The sequence below is a fragment of the Capra hircus genome, chromosome 9, assembly GCF_001704415.2.
Source record: "Capra hircus breed San Clemente chromosome 9, ASM170441v1, whole genome shotgun sequence".
NCBI classification, from domain to species: domain Eukaryota; kingdom Metazoa; phylum Chordata; class Mammalia; order Artiodactyla; family Bovidae; genus Capra; species Capra hircus.
This window is the reverse complement of record NC_030816.1, coordinates 455,770-475,597: the sequence shown is the minus strand read 5'-3', so window position 1 is coordinate 475,597 and position 19,828 is coordinate 455,770. Positions and strand designations below refer to the sequence as shown.

Genomic DNA, 19,828 nt, shown 5'->3' with positions numbered 1-19,828 from the left:
CCCTCCATGGGATTCTCCAGGCAAGAGTACTGGTTGCCATGCCTCCAGAGTACTGTTATTTATAATAACACACTGCGTTATTATAAATGGATAACCAACAGGGACCTACTGTATAGCACATGGAACTCTGCTCAATGTTATGTGGCAGCCGGGATGGGATGGGAGTCTGGGGGAGGATGGATGCATGTATATGTATGGCTGAGTACCTTCACTGTTCACCCGAAACTACCACAACACTGTTAACTGGCTATGAAAGAAAGTGAAAGCCGCTCATGAGAGAATCAACTCCTAGGCAGGTTGGTAAGAAGGCCAGGGTCCCCGAGGAGGAGAAAGGGGTCTGGGGCTCTCAAGGAGGAGACAGGGGTCTAAAATTCTCAAGGAGGAAAGGACAAACGTTTTCTCCTACATTCCTTAGTAAGGATTATATAACAATAATATATCCTGCTTGAGGACATGTTTCTCCTTCCTGAAAATCTTCTAAATCTTCTGTTATCTTAAAATGTATATTATGGGAGTGAGTCTAGTAAGATGTTTACAACCTTGAGACATTCTTTTGATTTACTGTAATAACCAATTTAAACAGTATTTAACTCCCTTGCTAACACTAGCAAGGGGGGCATTCTCCGTTCCCCTTCCGATGTCTATGTCGGAAGCTTTCCCCATTCCTTTTCACTTTAATAAAACTCTGCTACACAAAAGCTCTTGAGTGATCAAGCCTGGTCCCTGGTCCCGAAGTTAAATCTTCTTCAGAGACGACAAATCCAACACCGTTCACCATAAGCTATCACTCAGTCATGTCTGACTCTTTCCGACACCATGGACTGTACAGTCTATGGAATTCTCCAGGCCAGAATACTGGAGTGGGTAGCCTTTACCCCAATACAAAATAAAAAGTTTAAAAAGAAAAAACTTCAAAGCTCTTCCCTCTGTATGTGTGCACACATGTCATACCATCTCCCAGCACCCCACCACTGTGGGAGGTGCTTAAGCACAATGTATTCTCCTTAACAGAGAGTTTATTTATTTCTTTTTAAGAATTATATCTAAGCTCCCCAAACAGCCCTCTCTAGAGGGACTGATTGTTTGGAGTAATAATAAAAAGCACTACACCTGCAGGTGAGAGTCAAAAGAACCTCTGAAAAAGTGCCTTAGGTCTTGAAACCTCAAAGACCTAACAAATTATTTAGATGTCATTAATTGAAACATTTCCAATACCTGGGCTACCTGATGCAAAGAGCCGACTCATTGGAAAAGACCCTGATGCTGGGAAAGATTAAAGGTAGGAGGAGAAGGGGGCGACAGAGGATGAGATGGTTGGATAGCATCATCAACTCAAGTTTGAGCAAACTCCAGGAGATAGTGAAGGACAAGGAAGTCTGGCGTGCTGCAGTCCATGGGGTCACAAAGTCGGACACGACTAAGAGACTGAACAACAACAAAATCTAAACATTTCTTCCAGTTATTTGTAAAGCACAACTATACAAATAAGCCATTTCTGAGGAAGTTCTAATGGTTGAAAGTCCTTTGGGGTTACCAAGGCAACTAGGAGAAGGAGACTAAGTCAGTGGGTAGCTTCCAACGGTACAGGGTACTTGTGTTCTGCACAGAGAACAGCTCGAGGCAGTGGTCCTCAGCTTCTGGTTGTCAGAAGCACTAGCAGAACCTTTACAAAACATGCATGCCCTAGCCGTAGCCCAAGGGAGTCTCACCGAGTAGACTGGGAGTGGAACCTGGACATTTGCATATTTTCAAATCTCCACAGAAGTCTGTGATATTCACCAGTGACTGAGAGCCACAAAGGCAGAACAACTCCTCCCTCCAGCCACACAATACTGCGGCCTGGCTACTCAAACAGTGGACTGCTCACCAGAAACATCAGCAACACCTGGGAACCTGTTAGAAACGCAGAACGCCTACTGAGCCAGAATCCGCCTTCACACAGAGTCCCCAGAAGATCCATGTGCGCCTTGAAGACTGAGAAGAACTGGTCCAGACACACATCTTACCTGCCTTTCTACTGTAATCAGTGGTTGGCAGCAACTAAAACTTTTTACAACTCCTTCTTATTTACTTAGGATTAAATAAGAAAATATGCCTAAAAAGGACCTACTGTATATTACAGGCAACTATATTCAATTTCTTGTAATAAACTATAATGGAACAGGATCTGAAAAAATATATATATATATACATATGTATAACTGAATCACTCTACTGTTTCCCCAAAACACGGTCAATCAACTGTACTTCAATTTAAATAATTTATTAAAAAAGAAAATCCATGGACAAATAAATGAGAAATGTGTATTACCATATACAAATAAACCAGCAGTGAGGGTGATATACTCTGTTCTTACCGATTGCAGTGATCTGAACCCTCTCACTGCCACCCACTGTATGAGGAGGAAAGGAGAAACTCAGTGTTTTCAGGGTAGTTTGTAGCGTCCTGTCAGTCAAATCTAGCAAGATGGATTGTGAATACGATTTTTCTATTCCTTCAGCCTGTTGATAAAAAGTAACACAATTAACATGGTCTCTATTCCTCTGTTTAGAGAAAACTATAGGCAGATAACAGAGAAGGCGATGGCACCCCACTCCAGTACTCTTGCCTGGAAAATCCCATGGACAGAGGAGCCGGGTGGGCTGCAGTCCATGGGGTCGCTAGGAGTCGGGCACCACTGAGCGACTTCACTTTCACTTTTCACTTTCATGCATTGGTAAAGGAAATGGCAACCCACTCCAGTGTTCTTGCCTGGAGAATCTCAGGGACAGGGGAGCCTGGTGGGCTGCCGTCTATGGGGTCACACAGAGTCGGACACGACTGAAGCGACTTAGCAGCAGCAGCAGCATAGGCAGATAATGAGTTAATCCTCTGGCCTGTGTATGGTTAGATAAGTACCTACAAGGTCTTGATTCTTGGTTCAAACTCGTTAATAAATGTTTACTTTCTCTTTAAATTAAAGAAAATAGTTCACAGAATGGCAATGGAAATGATAAAGGAGAAGATAAAAAGGGGATGAGAAACCCTCTGAAATAGGTCCTTTTATAATTCAAAGACAGAGATTAAACACCTTGTCCAAAGGCACCCTTGACAGAGCTGGGATGAAACCCAGGGCTGCCTTCCTCCAGAACACAAGTGCTTATCCACTATGCTGAGTTGCCTATTTGTGCATCCTGTCTTCTCCGAAAAAAAAAAAACCTACAAAACCTATTCTACCTGTACTGAGGAATTCCAAAATTCAAAATCTATATATCAACTTGACACAATTTAACAGGATTCCAATGTCACACAGAGTATAAATATAACCTGCTTTAAAATCAAACTATAAATTTGAATAAGATGTTAGCAATTACCTCCAATTGCATGATATATTTTTACATTTAGGTAAGAAAAACATTAGGCATTCCTGGAGGGTGGAGAAGATGTCCTACTAGGTCTTGAAAACAAATTTAACCATGAGAAAAACCATCTTCTGCTTCCTTTTCAATTATGTATTTCCATTTCATTTTAGACTTCAGGTATTTACCTTCACTAAAATTCTCTGGGTGATGGCATCAGAAGCAGCAGGTGAAACAGCTGTGACCGTGATGGGCACTTCCCCCAGACGTGTTGGCCTGACCGGGAAAAGAACAGTTGCCCCATCCTCACTGGGAACCAGAATGGTCTGTTGGTGTCCCGTGGCATTTATTTCATTCGAAGCCATTAAAATATCAAATGCATCACTTTTCTCAATGATTACCTTAACCTGAAAGAAAAAAAAGTCATCAAAGGTTCTGTATAATAAATTGCTCCTCAGTAAAATGCTGCTTTGTGCATACATGCTAAGTCACTTCAGTCGACTCTTTGCGATCCTATGGACTGCAGCCCACCAGGCTCCTCTGTCCATGGGACTCTGCAGGCAAGAATACTGGAGTGGGTTGCCATACCCTTTTAAGTGCGGTTAAATCTGTGAGGCCCAAGACTAGAGAAAAACGAGACAGAAAGGTTCAGCCAAGAAGAGCGTGTAGAGGTAACAAGAAAAACCTAGCGCTTTCACTCTTTATCCACCTACCTCAAGACAACTGGGAAATGGCCTTCTTCAAGTCTAACATTAAACTCCCACTAACATTAAATTCTCTCATTTTCTGAGAGCTGGGTTATTTCATGTCATGGTACTACCACCAGCCTGACTCAGCTGTGTCATCCTGGGACACTAGTCCCATTAGAAAAACCTGAGGCAAACAGGATGAAATGTTATTACACTCATTGAGAATCTCTGCTAAAATTATTCCAAGAAGAGTATGACTCAGACACTAGTCCTGAAGCACATGTTGGCTGTAAACTTTCGTAGAGTACATCAAGTTGCCAGGCTCATCAAGAAGAGCATTTCTCTGGATCTTAGACTTTACGAATTGTTTTTCCCACTTATTTTCTCATCTGTTTCTCAAAATATTTCTAATCTAACAGATGAGTAAACTGCAATTAAGTTACTTGTCATTAAGTGGGCAAGCTGGATACCGAATCTGGGCGTTCTAACTCCAGATCTTTTGCTCTTTACACTATAAAGAGAAAATTTAAAAGTAAAATTAGAAAATAAGAACCAGTTTATTCTCTAGACATAGTGCTTAAAGAGATGACGGTAGTGAGGTTAATTACAATCCCTAGTCTGGGGGTGGGGGTGGTGTGGGAATCATTTCATTAGCGCCACTATGGGCACAATACAAACAGTGGGCCTACCCCTCCCTTACAGGGAACTGATTGGCTGAGGGGACACCAGACCATGACTCAAAAATCAAAGCCTTGGAAACAGAATACATTAACACAGGGAGCTCAACCCAGTGCCCTGTGATAACCTAGAGGGGTGGGATGGCAGGGGGTGGGGAGGGTCCAAGAGAGAGGGGACACATGTATACCCATGGCTGATTCATGTTGCTGTACGGCAGAAACCAACACAACATTGCAAAGCAATTATCCTCCATTTAAAAATAGATTTTAAAAAAAAAACATAAAATATTGTACAAATATGGGGACCGCAAGCCTAACAGCATGAGTGAGATTCCTCAAGGAAGACACCTTAGTTCCAAACCAGTCCTTGAAAGGAATAAATTCTCGCCAGTTGCAGTGGGCACTCAGTGGCAGTGTGAAGCGGCAAGACATTCTCCGTGTGGGAGTAGAGCAGGGGGGAAATGTGGGGAGAAAGGGCAGGAAAGAGGAAGAGATGTCAAGAAATGAAGTCGTGGGACTAAAGCAAAGAACCCGCACTAGAAATTAAGGGGAAAACGCCCAGACATGCCAGCAATATCCTTCAACATTAATAAGCTGAAGAAATGGTGGGCAAAGTACAGCTATTTTCAATATTCCAGAAATGCATACAATTTGTAGATGCCCAAACACTACATAACCCAATGCCAGCATGTTTTCTTCATTTTTTCCTGACATGTAAACGATGAACAAACCTTTTAGCACATTACCTCAGTGGCATCTTTCAAATAATTGAATATGGTTACTTCCAAAGCAAATTCTTCACCTCTGATGACAGAGTATGGAAGATTCAAAAAAATGAAAAATGGTTGGAAGGCTTGGAGCTGGAAAGAACACAATGAATACAGGTTTTATTTAAGTCCAGAGCTTCACACTTTACACACTAAATCTCACAAAACCTATGACACTTATTAGTAGCTTCACATAGAAATGTCCTCTTGCCTACCAACAGAAAACAGCAACCTATCCTAAATAAACAGGGGCATACTGCTGTGATTTATAACACAGTAATCACTATATTTTATGAAACTCCTTCTAGGAACCAGGGACTTTATACAAATTATTTCATCACACCTATGCAGGCAGGTGTTATGGTCATATTTTACAGGAAAAAAACCTGAAGCTCAGCTGCCTCTGTAACTGGTATAAGAGCACACTGCTGGAAAGTGCAAGAGCCAGAACTGGACCCCGCCGTATCTGAGGCCATAGCTAAGCTCCTCTTCCACTACTCTGCCATGCCGATTCCATCATTCTGCTTTTAAAGCCACTGCCCAAATGAAACAGCATCTGTCTTAGGCTCCTATGAAAAGTAAATGATCTTTTGCCTACTACCCTATGGACTGTAGCCGGCCAGGCTCCTCTGTCCATGGAATTCTCCAGGCAAGAATACGGGAGTGGGCAGCCATTCCCTTCTCCAGATCTTCCCGACTCAGGGATCCAACTGGGGTCTCCTGGAGTGCAGGCAGATTCTTTACTGTCTGAGCTACCAGGGAAGCCCAGCATATGAACACATACATATATGTTGGTCACCTAAACTCTGATAGTATTGGCCAAGCTTCTCAGTGGCAGCAGTGAATTCTTTCTTAGAAGTTTATTTGGAAATCTGTGGCAGTCTCCGATTGTCACAAAGAGTGCTCTTGGCACTTAGCAGGGAAGGCCTGCATGCTCTGGACGGTCCCAGACAATGAAGAATTGTCCTGTGTTCCTCATGATTCTTAAATGTCCTTTCACGTAGATAAAGCACCAGGTTATAATAACCTGGACTTACAACCTAAGTACCACACATATATAAACCCAAAGCATCTATCAATAAACAACTATTTTGTAAATCAAGAGGAAACTGCCCTTTGTTTTGTAACTTGACCAAAACTTCTTCACTATTTCAAAACTTTACATCACCACAGGCAGCACCACTCAAGGTTTCGCATTGCTAAATCAATACATGTATATCAAATTGTATTTTGCAGCTGTTGCACACAAGGTGATTCTATGTACCACATAAATATTCAAATATGTTACTAGGCCTTCTTGTGCAACTATGCCTGGCCACTTACATACTAAAAAGCATATTATTTTATTATACATTACTTTCCTTTTATTTCTCCTTGGTACTTCACTTAGGACATCTTACTGATTATTTTACTTGAATATGAAGGTATATTAAATTTTCTATGCATTTCATTTGCACAGATGGTTGAGGGACAAAACAAAATATCTGTCTTTAAAAACCGGCTTCAGATATGGCAGCGCTGAAAGCTACTGGTCTAAGACCAATCACAGTCATTATATTCCTCTTGTCAGTGACGGTTTAGGAAGTGACATGGGATATAATTTGACCAAAGAGTTGTGAAGGAATGTTTGCTAGGGGACATTCTGAGTTCTATTCGTCTTTAAAGAGGACATTCTCTCTCTTCTGGCCTTTGGAAGTGACTGGACTCAGTCAACAATAAACTGACTATCCAAATCTCAATACAGAGCTAGCACAGTTGACAGTTTAATACAGTTCACACTTGAAAGTGTAAAACAGATAAAAAACAAAAAGGAAACACCAAGAAATCTCCAAACTATGATCAACATCACAAGCAATCACTTTTTAAAAATCCATTGAGGAGCTGACACTCTCTTCGCTTCGTGGCACTGTACCATCTCTAAGCAGCTCTTTGGTACACTACCTCCACTGGAGCAGTTGTTAGGCCAAGACCTAAATCCTCAGAGATCACAAAAGCAGTTGCAACCCAGGAAGTGATAGAATCAGGCACAGTAACTTCGAAGTCTTGGTAAATCCTGGAACTGAAGTCAAGGTAAACATAACAGTCACAAAACCAAGAACAGACACACTTCAAAATAGGCCAACATAACCTAAACCATGTTTTGGAAGAATTTTCATGTTTTGGGAAATTTTAATTTTCCAAATAATATACGTATCTAGATTTTTTTAAAGATTTAAGCATAAAATAATACACCCCAAGTTCTCAAGGAACAGGTCATAATAAGGTCATAACACTGCAAACTGATCCATATTCCAATAAAAATCTTTCTACAATATTCATATCTTTAAGACAAGCATCATTTTCAAAAATTTTATATAGATAATAAATACCCTTTTCCAAATTTAACTCCCATTTGTCTCTCTCAATATGCATAAAAGTTTCCCTCTGTATTCTTGTCAATGCTGTTATTTGTTTTTGGAGGTGTGACTCGTGTCTTATTTCAAGTTTCCATAAATAGCTGACTCACAATATACGCAGATTTCATGATTTACTTGTTGAGTCATCGTGCCATTAGCACAGAGTTTGTTAGCTAAACTGAATTCTTTTCAATACCCACACCTCTTCTGCCTGTGGCTCACAGGGATGTTTAATGGGACACCACAAGGCAGAAGGAACAATCATGAGCGCTTCCCACCCCAAGCAACAAAGGAACTCCCAGCAGTCTTCCCCCAGTGAGAACCATGCGACTTCAGGGAAATTAAAATCACTCTTCTTCAGAAAAGGCCTGTCTTCTCCTTGATGATACTCTTACTGTCACAATTCGCATACAGCTTTATTAAATACTATGCATGTGTGTGTTCAGTTGCTCAGCTGTGTTCAACTCTCTGTGACCCCACAGACTATAGCCCACCAGGCTCCTCCATCCAAAGGATTTTCCAGGCATGAATAGTGGAGTGCGTTGCCATTTCCTTCTCCAATTAAATACTATATTTAGATACAATTAATATCATTCTTTATAAACCCTTGGTCTATTTAGTTCTTTATCACACTATGTTTATAGTGAAACATTAGAAAGAGGGCAAAACTTACTTAAAACTAAGACCAAACAAAATATATTCAGAAAAAGAACTTTAATCCGTACCCCATGTTGGTGTCTAGCCAAATCCAAGTTTCTGGAAAATGCTTTCGCACACGTGGACTGCTACCCAGAGAAAAGTCATGAAGATCTACTAAGTAGCCTTCATTTTCATCCACAAACCTCTCAGCCAACTCTACACTGTCATCTACAAATAAGCATTGACAACTGTTAGGGGAAAGTCACAGTAGATAATGTTCATAAACCTAGTCCACAGAATTACAGCATCTCTCAGCTGACAAGGCCCTTACAGTTTATCTCCTCCAATCCTTCTCATTTGACACCGGAGACCCACAGAAGTCATGTGACTTACCCCAAGCCACATGGTCAATTATGGTAGAGCTGGGAAAAAAAGTTCTCTGGCCCTACAACCAATACCTAAAAAACTACTTGCAGTTCAGCTGCAAAAAAATACGTTAAACCCCATTTTTAAATGTTTACCTCCAATTCTGCTATTCTCTTCTTCTTAGATTCCTAGTGCTGAATGCCTTAGGCTGTACCTGCCACAAGATGCTACAAAAATCCAGCTTATTAGCTTTTTTTCTTACAAAACAGTCACACTGACACACAGATACTGGATCACCTAACTCTATTCTTTCAACTTTTCTATAAGCCTAAAACTATTCAAAACAAAATGTTAAAAAATAAAATTTTACTGAAGAAGTTACCAAAGATTCAAAGACGAATGCAATGAGCTCCACCCACTGTCTATGGAGAAGGCAAACAAATACATGAGTGATAGTCCACTCAGGCGAAATGTCTACCATGCAGAGAACAGCTGATTTTACATGGAAACTGAATAACGCAGAGGGTGCAGCTAGAAAAAAAATCCATCTTGTGGTGTTTATTGCATTGCATTTTCCTTACATCTTCAGGTAAAGAATATCCCACACAAGAAAGGTGAAAAAAAGCAAGCTAAGTACCAAGGCATGTCGAGAGTATGACAGTGCTTATTAGGGAAGACTGGCTTAAAGAGAAGAGAAAGAATGCCTGGGTCCAGATTTTAAAATATCAGTTATCCCATGCTGAAGGATTTGGGCTTGATCCTTTAAGCAGTGATGATCTACTGAAGGTTTTAAAATAAATTAGAAACGTGATCTATTCCATGTTTTATAATGGAAACTCTGGTCTCAGTGAGAACAGTGGTTTAGAGGTGGGGGAATGGATGCAGGAGAAACGGAAGGTTCTCGCACTGCCCAGGAGCTGGGACCCAGCAGAGGAGAGGAAGGACAGCCTTGAGACAACTCTGCTTGGCCTCCCAGTTAGATGAGCTCTGTGCATCCCCACCGCACTCTCCCGCCCCATCACACCCCTCAGCACACTCTTCTACCTGTGTGTTGGTTTGCCCTACTAGACCAAGCTTGAACTTCCATTGCCTCCTACATGCCAGGCAAATATGAGTATCATCTACTGATAATAGGTAATTGCAGATTTCTGAGTACCATACAAGTGCAAGGCACTTTGCATGCTTCTGGATTTAAACTCCTAACAGCCCTGTAATAGAGGCAATATTACTACTGCTTATAATTCAAGGAGAAACCTGAGGTTTAGGGAGCTTAATGAATTTCCTCAGAGTCACAAAGCCAGGGTTGAAAGTCAGAAGTATTTCTCGGTAAACTCCTTTCTTAGTCACTGTGCTGTTCTGCATCTGGCAGAGAGGAAAGAAGGCTGAGTTTTGGGTTTCTGATGTGAACATGCGGGTAGATGATGATTTCATTAACAGATATATGGAATCGTATCAACTCAAGGGCTCATGTATCAGTCAAATCATATTAGGGAAGAGCAATGGTTTGTGACACCTAGAATTTAAGGTATTTGTGGGGCATCAGGGTACAGAATCAGGAGGGGTAAGAAAAACAATCAAGTTGTTCCAGAGTTGAATTTAATGGGGAAGATGTCATGGAAGGACCAGGGATTAGGGAAGAATTCTACCAAACCGACTGACCACGTGGTCCAGGTTGTTGCTGTTGTGTTGTTGTTTAGTCGTGTTCCAGCTCTTTGGCAACCCCGTGGACCGCAGCCCACCAGGCTCCTCTCTCCATGGGATTTCCCAGGCCAGAAGACTGGAATGGGTTGCCATTTCCTTCTCCAGGGTATCTTCCCTATCCAGGGATCAAACCTGCATCTCCTGCATTGGCAGGCAGTTTCTTTACCACTGAGCCACCTGCGAAGCCCATGGTCCAGGTACTAAGGGCAAATATGGGCAGAAGGAGTCAGTGACCAAAAATAACCAGGAGAGGTCAAAACCAAAGAAGACACTTAACAGAATTAGGGGAGTGAGGGCACATACAAAGTAGAAGGACAGGCAGTTGAAATGTTAGGGGTAGATCTATGGTAGGTGATGACGTGACCTTATGACTACTGTTGCCATGGTGAGATTCACGTGACAGTGCACAGCAGACGGGCCACCCACACATTCAAATCCCCCAAGAAGACAAAGCAGTCAGACTCTGACTCTTCTGTGAGAGTCATTAACATAGAGAGAGGGAAAGGGAAAGCAGGTGACTGAATGTTGATTAGAGGATATGTGATTGAAATTTTTGAGTTTCAAATGATAAGGGGCTTTTAACTGAGGACTGCTGAACAGTGGTCTTGAAGTAGTCAAGAAAATACTGAACTCTATACACCTACTGGGGGTAGGGGGCTTCCCTGGTGGCTCAGTGGTAAAGAATTTGCCTGCCAATGCAGGAGATGGATGTGGGTTCGACCCCTGGGTCAGGAAGATCCCCTGGAGAAGGAAATGGCAACCCATTCCAGTCTTCTTGCCTGGGAAATTCCATGCACACAAGAGCCTGGCAGGCTACAGTCCATAGGGTCCCAAAAAGAGTCAGACACGCCTTAGCAACTAAACAACAACATGCACCTTCTGATCATGAACCAGAAGAGAGGCAGAAAAATTAATGTCAATTACTTGAAAGGTTTCCAGGAACATAATATACCAGTAAAAGTATCACGTTTCTTCTGCTACAGTGAAAACGTAGAAGGTTCTCAGAAAAGGTAAAGATTACAATGAGTGTTACTAACAATAGAAAGAGTTTGATAGTGAGCACCAGGATTTGACAAGTAAATATAAACAAAGATGGGTAAAAGCTGAGACCAACAGAGAAAGCAGGCATAATCAGATTGGCTGGAAGGCTGCCTAGGGTAAATGATTATATGAAGAAAGCTACAAGTGCCATGTGTCTTTAATACACACAGAGATCATGATGACTTCATAAAATCTTTAAGACTATAAAATTGTTCTTAAAACTTCAGGACAGAAGCTCAGGTGTCCTACGGTGTCAAGAACCAACCCCAAAACGGAGAGTCTGGAGTTTAGTAGGGGAACATGGGGTAGAAATTCATGGATAGCAACTATGATAGTTCTGTAGTCTTTCAAGATGATTTCGTATCGTTTTACCTGAAAGAAGTGAGAACAGCCTCCAGAATTAATCATTCTCATTTATACATTTCCTTCAGTCAAAATATTTTATGGGGACCTCCCTGGTGGTCCAGTGGCTAAGAATCCACCTTGCTATGCAGGGGACAAGAGTTCGATCCCTGGTCCAGGAACTAAGACCCCACATGCTTTAAAGCAACTACCAAGTTGCTACCCCCACATCACAACTACCGAGTCTACGTGCCACAACTAGAGAGTCCTTGCACCACACAAAGGATCCCACATGTCGTGACGAAGACCCCACGTAGCGCAACTAAGACCTGACACAGTCTAATCAATCAGCTAATTTTTTAGAAGAAGTTAAAATGAACAATTCAAGTAAAACACTTTATGAACTTTTCTTAAAGCACATCCTTTAATTAGTTGGGTGGTCAACTCTACTTAGCAATCCAGGGAACGGGGATGTGCGATGTGATCCTACCTGGGAAGAACGCAGACTGAGGAGACGTGTGTGTGTGTGTGTGTGTGTGTGTGTATGTGTGTAAGTGTGTGTATGTGTGTGAGTGTGTGTGTATGTGTGTGAGTGTGTGTGTGTGTGTGGACAGCATACTTCGTGGTATCTGGGCTATTTTCTAGGTGAACAATAAAAAGCTAGAGAACAGAAATGTTTCAAAAATATGTTGCCTCCTTTTGACTAATTCCAAAGTAACATCACAGTTTACAATACAAACTGGAGGCATAAGATCTTTCAATATGTCCAGAAATATAGCCATGTCGAAAAGTTACAGAGAGAAAATGGAAAGTAATCATTAGAAAGATCTAAACAGGAGCTGAAGACCACTCCATGTCATGGCCCAGATGTACTTCCAAATACATTAAACTCCAAACACTATAGGATAAGAGAACAGAAAATGAAAATTACAATATCCATATTCAACCAGAATGTATTCATACTTACATAAGTAACTATAAATACCTGAGATGAAAGACTTAATGACTTAAAAAGCACTTTGCCAGATTTCACTTACAAACACCATCAATGTAATCCTTCACAAGGTTTGCGTCCGTCAATACCCAGAGGCCACACTCCTAGAAAGAATCATTTTAATTTTCTTTTAAAATAAAAGTTTAAGCACCCTCTAAATCGTCAGTTGCCTACACCCCTCATTCACTCTTGCTGTTTTGTTTTTGTGTCGCATGTGAAAATATCTCCCTTTGCTTTTTTAACTCTTGCTCATTTTTGAGAGTTTAAATACATACGTGAGGATACAGCCTCTCACAACAAGACACACAGACACACACACAAGCACACAAACACACATCCTCACATGCAGAAAGAGCTATTTCAAAGTCAAGGAAAGTGATATAAAAGAAAGAAATTACTTGTTTAATGGTAATTCCATTATTTCTCTAATGAGGAATTTACTCATTTGCTTCTAAGGCTAGAAGGATGACCATCTTTCAATTTCAAATTACACTTATATAACACACTGCACTTCAGTAACACATTTAAGAGGTTAGCATTTCATAATTCAGATCATTAATTCTGAAATCAGTTTTACAGCAGTAATATATTAATATCTTTTCAAATTATATAGCAAACTAAACATACCTGAAAGACCGCAAAAGAATTCATGAACATGCCTAAATAATATCCTGTGTTATAAAGTTCCAATTCGTGGACCACCTAAGAAGATAAAGCACACAGAATGAAAGCACTCATGTCAGTGTGTTCTGCCCTCTCAACGTTTCTGATACGTACCGTGAACAACAGACAGGTACACATGCCCATCAAACGCGCTACATCAAACAGACCACGTGCTTACCACATTTGAAAATGACACAAATGGAGGAATAATGAATATGTCAATGCCATGTTCATAATTCAGTCAGCCAAAAGTACACTTCTTCTTTAAACTTATTTTTATTCTGTTCAGTAATCAAGAGTTCCTAAGAAGTATGGGCTTGTTGACAAAGCCAACACGTAGAGATCAGCATTTAGAATGACTCACACTTTTGACAAAGATAAATAGGGTCAATGAGATGGTTAACAAAGACCTTGAAAAATATCAGTTAAGAATCTGAGTCAGTTCTGGTGAGGTGGATGAACCTAGAGCCAGTTATACAGAGTGAAGGTAAGTCAGAAAGAAAAAAATGTATTAATGTGTATTTATGAAATCTAGAAAAATGCTACTGATGAACCCGTTTGCAGAGCAGGAATAGAGATGCAGACACAGAAAACAGATTTGTAGACACAGTGGGAAAAGGTGAGGGTGAGATAAATTAGAAGAGAAGCTTTGAAACATATACATAACCATGTTAAAACAGATAGCTAACGGAAGTTGCTGTATAACACAGGGAGCTTAACCAAGTGCTCTGTGATGACCTAGAGGGGTGGATGGGGGCATGTGGTGGGAGGGAGGTTCAAGAGGGAGGGAACACATGTATACTTATGGCTGATTCACGTTGTTGTACAGCAGAAACCAACACAATGTTGTAAAACAATTATCCTTCAACTAAAAACAAATTTAAAAAACATTTTGCTAAGTGAAATAAAGCAGATACAAAAGGACAAATATTGCATGATTCCACTCATGTGAAATATCTAGAATAAGCAAATTCATAAGATCAGAATTTGCTTAGAGGTTACCCGTGTCGCAAAGGGAAGGAGAAAATGAAGAGTTATTGCTTCATGCTCACAGAGTCTCTATTTAGCACGATGAAAATCTTGGAAATAAACAGTGATGATGGTTGTACAATATTGTTAATAATTAATGCCACTGAACTATACTTTTAAAAATGGTTAAAATGGAAAATTTCATGTTATATATATTTTACTATGGTAGAAAAAAAAGTTAGGATATTATAACTTTTTAGTTAGTATTTTGATACATTTACCTCAATTATATTAGCACTAAGATTGGGAAGTTAAGACAGGAAAAAGAATTATGGAAGATTCTAAGTTTAAAAACATATCAAGTTTAACATTAAACACCCAAACCACTGCTTCTGCTTTACTAACAAGAGCATTGCCACACCCATGGTAAGGAAACATGATGCTAGAATAGGCATCAAGAAGAAAGCAACAGAATGAGAAAACAGAAAATTCCAAAATATCTCAACAAGCTGGCCAATACAGTTTGCCCAACTATAGACAATGAAGCCAGAGCCAGACAGGATGGAGAGGAAAGTTTTTCATTCCATAACTCAAACTCTGCACAGAAGACCTATATGTGCAATGCAGGTGTCAATCAATGGAATTTTCTAGGAAGAAGCATCTCTTGCACGAGGAAGAGAGATGCTCTTTTTCTCACTGGTTCAGTGAGAAAGCTGCATCAAGGGAAGTCTGCTATCTGCAGATTAGTCCTGGAAGACCTGAGACACTTAAATTATTCCAAGGCATTCACAAGTCTCTGGACAGCAAATATAAATTAAACAAAAATGAAAGAAAGGAAAATGGTCCATTATCATAGGCTCCTGACTCCTTCCTCTAGAGCCAACACTAGAGAAATATGAAAAGCAAGCAAGAAACTTATACGAGTAGAACAAGAAAACCCTCGGAAGAGCAAAGGGTATCTCCAGTTGGGGTGTTGGAGGAAGTAGACGGCAGAAAGCTGACACATGCAGCAGGCTGGAAGAGGCTCTTAAAAGCTAGCTGTGCTTCTCTTCAGGAGGTAGCCTTAAGACAATCGTCCTTGGCAATTCACTGCCAAAACCAGCAGGCAGCAGGCAGGCAATCCGCTAATGATGCCAGGGTAACAATGGCCAGGGTAATACCGAGTCAGCAGCTCTGCCCTTCTGGTGTGACAGAGCCAGGAAACATTCAGACAGACCCCTGGCCTTCAAGCATTCACTTTTCCTCCCCTCCTCCTCCCACCCCTCCGAGCTGCTGGGTCATCACCTCAGGAGACTACCTCTTCCTGGGCTGCGTTTCCCGAGGAGCTTAAAAATGAACCATCAGTGGGAGGGGGCGGCACACAGGGAGAATCAAGCGTAGTTCTCCTCCCTGAAGCTCAGCCCGTCCCCTCTCTTTAAACTGACAAGAGTTCCATGGGTGGGAGCCTGGTGTTCAGCTTCCCCAACAGACAGAACAGCTGCCAAATCAACTAGATATCCAACTAGATATCGAAACTATATCCAACAAGTATAGTTCCATAAAAGACGTCCAACTGGACCACATACAGCATGTGAGCTGAATACTGAAAAGTCAGCTCAAGAATTTAAAATAAACACAGTAAATACAGACAAGAGAAAATATTAGCAATATAAAACAAGGAAAAAAAACAAGTGAAAATAATAATTAACAATATAATAGCCTATATAAAAGTAGGATATCTACCAACTGAAGAGTCAACTGAGGAACTCACCCAAAGAAATACAGACAAGACAGATGAAAGAGACCAAAAAAAGCATAAGAAATATGGAGGGAAAAAAGTAGAAGTGCTGATATCTGCCAATCTCTGAAAAGGAGAAGAAGTGGAAAGAAGAGGAACTATAGGAAGAAGTAATTTCCAGAATAAAAAAATTAAGGGACAGCACAGACTGAACAGGCAATTCATTATGACAAAGAACTAAAATGCTATACAACAGCAACATGATCTGGCCAGGGCTGGGGAAGGAGATGGGGACAGGGAGAGGCAAAAAGGATGTGTAAGAATATGAGGGCACACCAAAATGCTTGACTTGTCAGATAAAGATACAAAAGAAAATCAATAAGGATAAAAAAAATATGAGCACAATTCATGAGATATGGACATCTATCCTGGGAACAAAACTAGAATGTGCAACTTCCAAAACCATGGAAAGAAGAATGAAAAGAAATGAAAAGGAAGTAGTCTAAATTATCAAATAAAAAAGCAGAAATAAGTCCTAATTAGAATAAGGACTAATTTGCAAATGGGTTAAATAAGTTTATTAAGATACTGTCAGATTAGATTTTTTTAAAAAAAGCAAAATACAATAATATACTGTCTACAAGATGTACTTCAAAACTTACAGAGGGTTGAAAATAAAATGATGGAAAAACATACCAGTCAAGTGTGAAACGAAAGCTGGGATAGCAGTCTTATATATGACAGGATTTAATGTAAATGCACAGTGAGATACACAGACAGACACTGAGGGAGAGCACGTGTGTGTGTATTTCTGTGTGTCCACATATATATGGAAGAAAAAATGAAATAATGTATTTATTAAGATATTTAGCAGGTTGTAAAATGAGAGATACTATCATCAGTTAAATCAACTGCAAAATGCTATAGATTTTTTAGAATAAATGAATTTAAGTAAAGTCAAGAGAAAAAAAGTGACTGATGGGTTTTAAAGGTTTTTTTACTTTTAAAGACACAATGGAGTATTACTCAGCCATTAAAAAGAATACATTTGAATCAGTTCTAATGAGGTGGATGAAACTGGGGCCGATTATACAGAGTGAAGTAAGCCAGAAAGAAAAACATCAATACAGTATACTAACACATATATATGAAATTTAGAAAGAGGGTAATGATAACCCTGTATGCGAGACGGCAAAAGAGACACAGATGTAGAGAACAGTCTTTTGGACTCTGTAGGAGAGGGAGAGGGTGGGATGATTTGGGAGAATGGCATTGAAACATGTATAATATCACATAAGAAACGAATCTCCAGTCTAGGTTCGATGCAGGATACAGGATGCTTGGGGCTGGTGCACTGGGGTGACCCAGAGGGATGGTACGGGGAGGGGGGTGGGAGGGGGGTTCAGGATTGGGAACACGTGCACACCCATGGCAGATTCATGTTGATGTATGGCAAAACCAATATAGTATTGTAAAGTAAAATAAAGTTTAAAAAAAATTTTAATAAAAAAATAAAAATTTTTAAAAATGAGAAAAATTCGCTGGATAGGCTGAAGAAAAACACATAATTTTTCTCAAATGGACTGATTTTACAACAATATGTCCAAACTAGCCTATACACATATATCTTTCTCCCTGAAGTGCTGTTAATTGCTGTAGTTAATCAATCAATGGATATAGTTCATGCAGTCTACATTTCTACTGCCAAGGATACACGAAGGACTTACAAATAGAAATTAAATGACTGATGAATAGGGGATTAGCTGATGTAACACTAGATGTTCATATATTTCTTGACTTGTATGTTTTCTGAAGATTAACATGATTTCACTCCCTCAACATACTATAAATTCCTGATTCAGTGAGGACTGTAATTATTTATAAGCATCATGTATAACCCAAATATAAAGTATTTTACAATTACGTAAAGCTCTCTCCAGTGTCATTCATAAATGTGCAAGTCCAATTCCTAGTACTTTCTCAAGTGTCTTCAATTAAAATATAGTTTGAAAATGAGGGGAAACTTTAGGTGACAATTTTCATGTAAGACGGCAAAGACAGTTGACCACAATAGACTCTTTCCAACATGACAACTGGAATGCAGATCCCTTTCATTCAGAAGCTTTACTATTACTGACTTATACTTGAAAAATGAAATTTCCTTTAAAACTTGGAAGTAACACAGTAAAGTTTCTTTTTTTTCTCTTTCAATGTGTGTTTTTGTAATGAAAAAAATGGCTAAACTCACATTTTCCATTGTAATATCATTTGAGACATTCATCAGGTTCACACTCTTGTCGACAGCTACAATACCAACTATTGAGTCTGGCCGTGTCACAGAGATCCTGAGAGAGACTTTCTCAGATGGTTCAGCCTTGGCTTTACTCCAAAACAGCTGTATCTAAGAAAGTAAAAAAGCAGTATTGATATAACACACTTCTTTAAAGCACTTCATGTCTTATCAATAGCAGATCAATGACAAAATCTAGCGAAGTCTACACTTGTGTTGGCTCAGGGACATTCCAAAACTATACACAAGTCTTCTCCAGGGAAAGGAGTAAAAACAAACTTTACTTCCACAGTGTTCTCAAGTCATGGAACCTCTCACTGGGGTATATATCAAAGTTTTCCTTCACTTCTCTACCCTTCTTCTTCCCTTTCTCCATCTCCCACCCCACAGCTGCTAGCCGGTACTGAAGAGAAGACAGTGTCTGCCATACGTGGGGAGGGTCCGCATCCATGAGCGAGTACAGAACGTGCCTGCACGTTGGCCACCTGGACTCAGAAGTGAGCGCCTGCAAGTAAGAGCGCCTGGGGACACAGAGAACTGCCTGCGCTGGGAGGGGGTGCCTTTCCCCAGGAGGAGGCCCTCAGACCAACACCAGTCAGGCCCGCTGCTCTGTGCCTCGATGGCTGCCTCAGCTTGCTGTCATTAACCCTCAGCAAAGCATAATCCTACTGGTACTTCTTAAAGAGCACCAATCCTCTCACCCAGGGCTGGACCTCATGGATTTGTCAGGAGGCTTCTTCCTCCTAGGAATGATCATCTTGCCCATGCCCCACTGGCTGTACCACCTGATTAAGATGGCCTTAATGAACCCCTCAGCTTACCTGAGCGTTAGACAGGTTCTACCTGACATTAACCACCTGCTTTCCCTTTCCTGAGAAAATCTGCAATTGTAAATGTATTCTCTGCTCCTTTGAGATATAAACCTTTTCCCAGCTTCCTGCTAGTTTTACCAGCAGAAATGTGTTTCTCAAAGATCTGGGATTCATCCTTTTGAAGTGTCAACATTCAGTCACTCAGTCATGTCTGACCCTTTGCAAGCCCATGGACTGCAGCACGCCAGGCTTCCCTGTCCTACACAATCTCCCTGAGTTTACTCAAACTCATGCCCATTGAGTCAGTGATGCCATCCAATCATTTCATCCTCTGTTGTCCTCTTCTCCTCCTGCCTTCAGTCTTTCCCAGCATCAGGATCTTTTCCAATAAGTTAGCTCTTTGCATCAATTGGCCAAAGTATTGGA

At 40.5% G+C, this 19,828-nt stretch overlaps 1 protein-coding gene across 1 annotated transcript in view; it reads right to left on the bottom strand.

Moving 5' to 3' along the window:
• Positions 1 to 19,828, bottom strand: part of CD109 (CD109 molecule) — a 138,564-nt gene that overhangs the window by 37,729 nt on the left and 81,007 nt on the right. Inside the window, exons 15-22 of the mRNA XM_018052866.1 lie at positions 18,549 to 18,701; positions 13,579 to 13,653; positions 12,995 to 13,055; positions 8,594 to 8,735; positions 7,414 to 7,531; positions 5,452 to 5,565; positions 3,528 to 3,746; positions 2,358 to 2,502 (exon numbers count right to left, since the gene is read on the bottom strand). Coding sequence (XP_017908355.1) covers positions 2,358 to 2,502; positions 3,528 to 3,746; positions 5,452 to 5,565; positions 7,414 to 7,531; positions 8,594 to 8,735; positions 12,995 to 13,055; positions 13,579 to 13,653; positions 18,549 to 18,701 — 1,027 coding nt within the window. The remainder of the gene's footprint in view (positions 1 to 2,357; positions 2,503 to 3,527; positions 3,747 to 5,451; positions 5,566 to 7,413; positions 7,532 to 8,593; positions 8,736 to 12,994; positions 13,056 to 13,578; positions 13,654 to 18,548; positions 18,702 to 19,828) is intronic.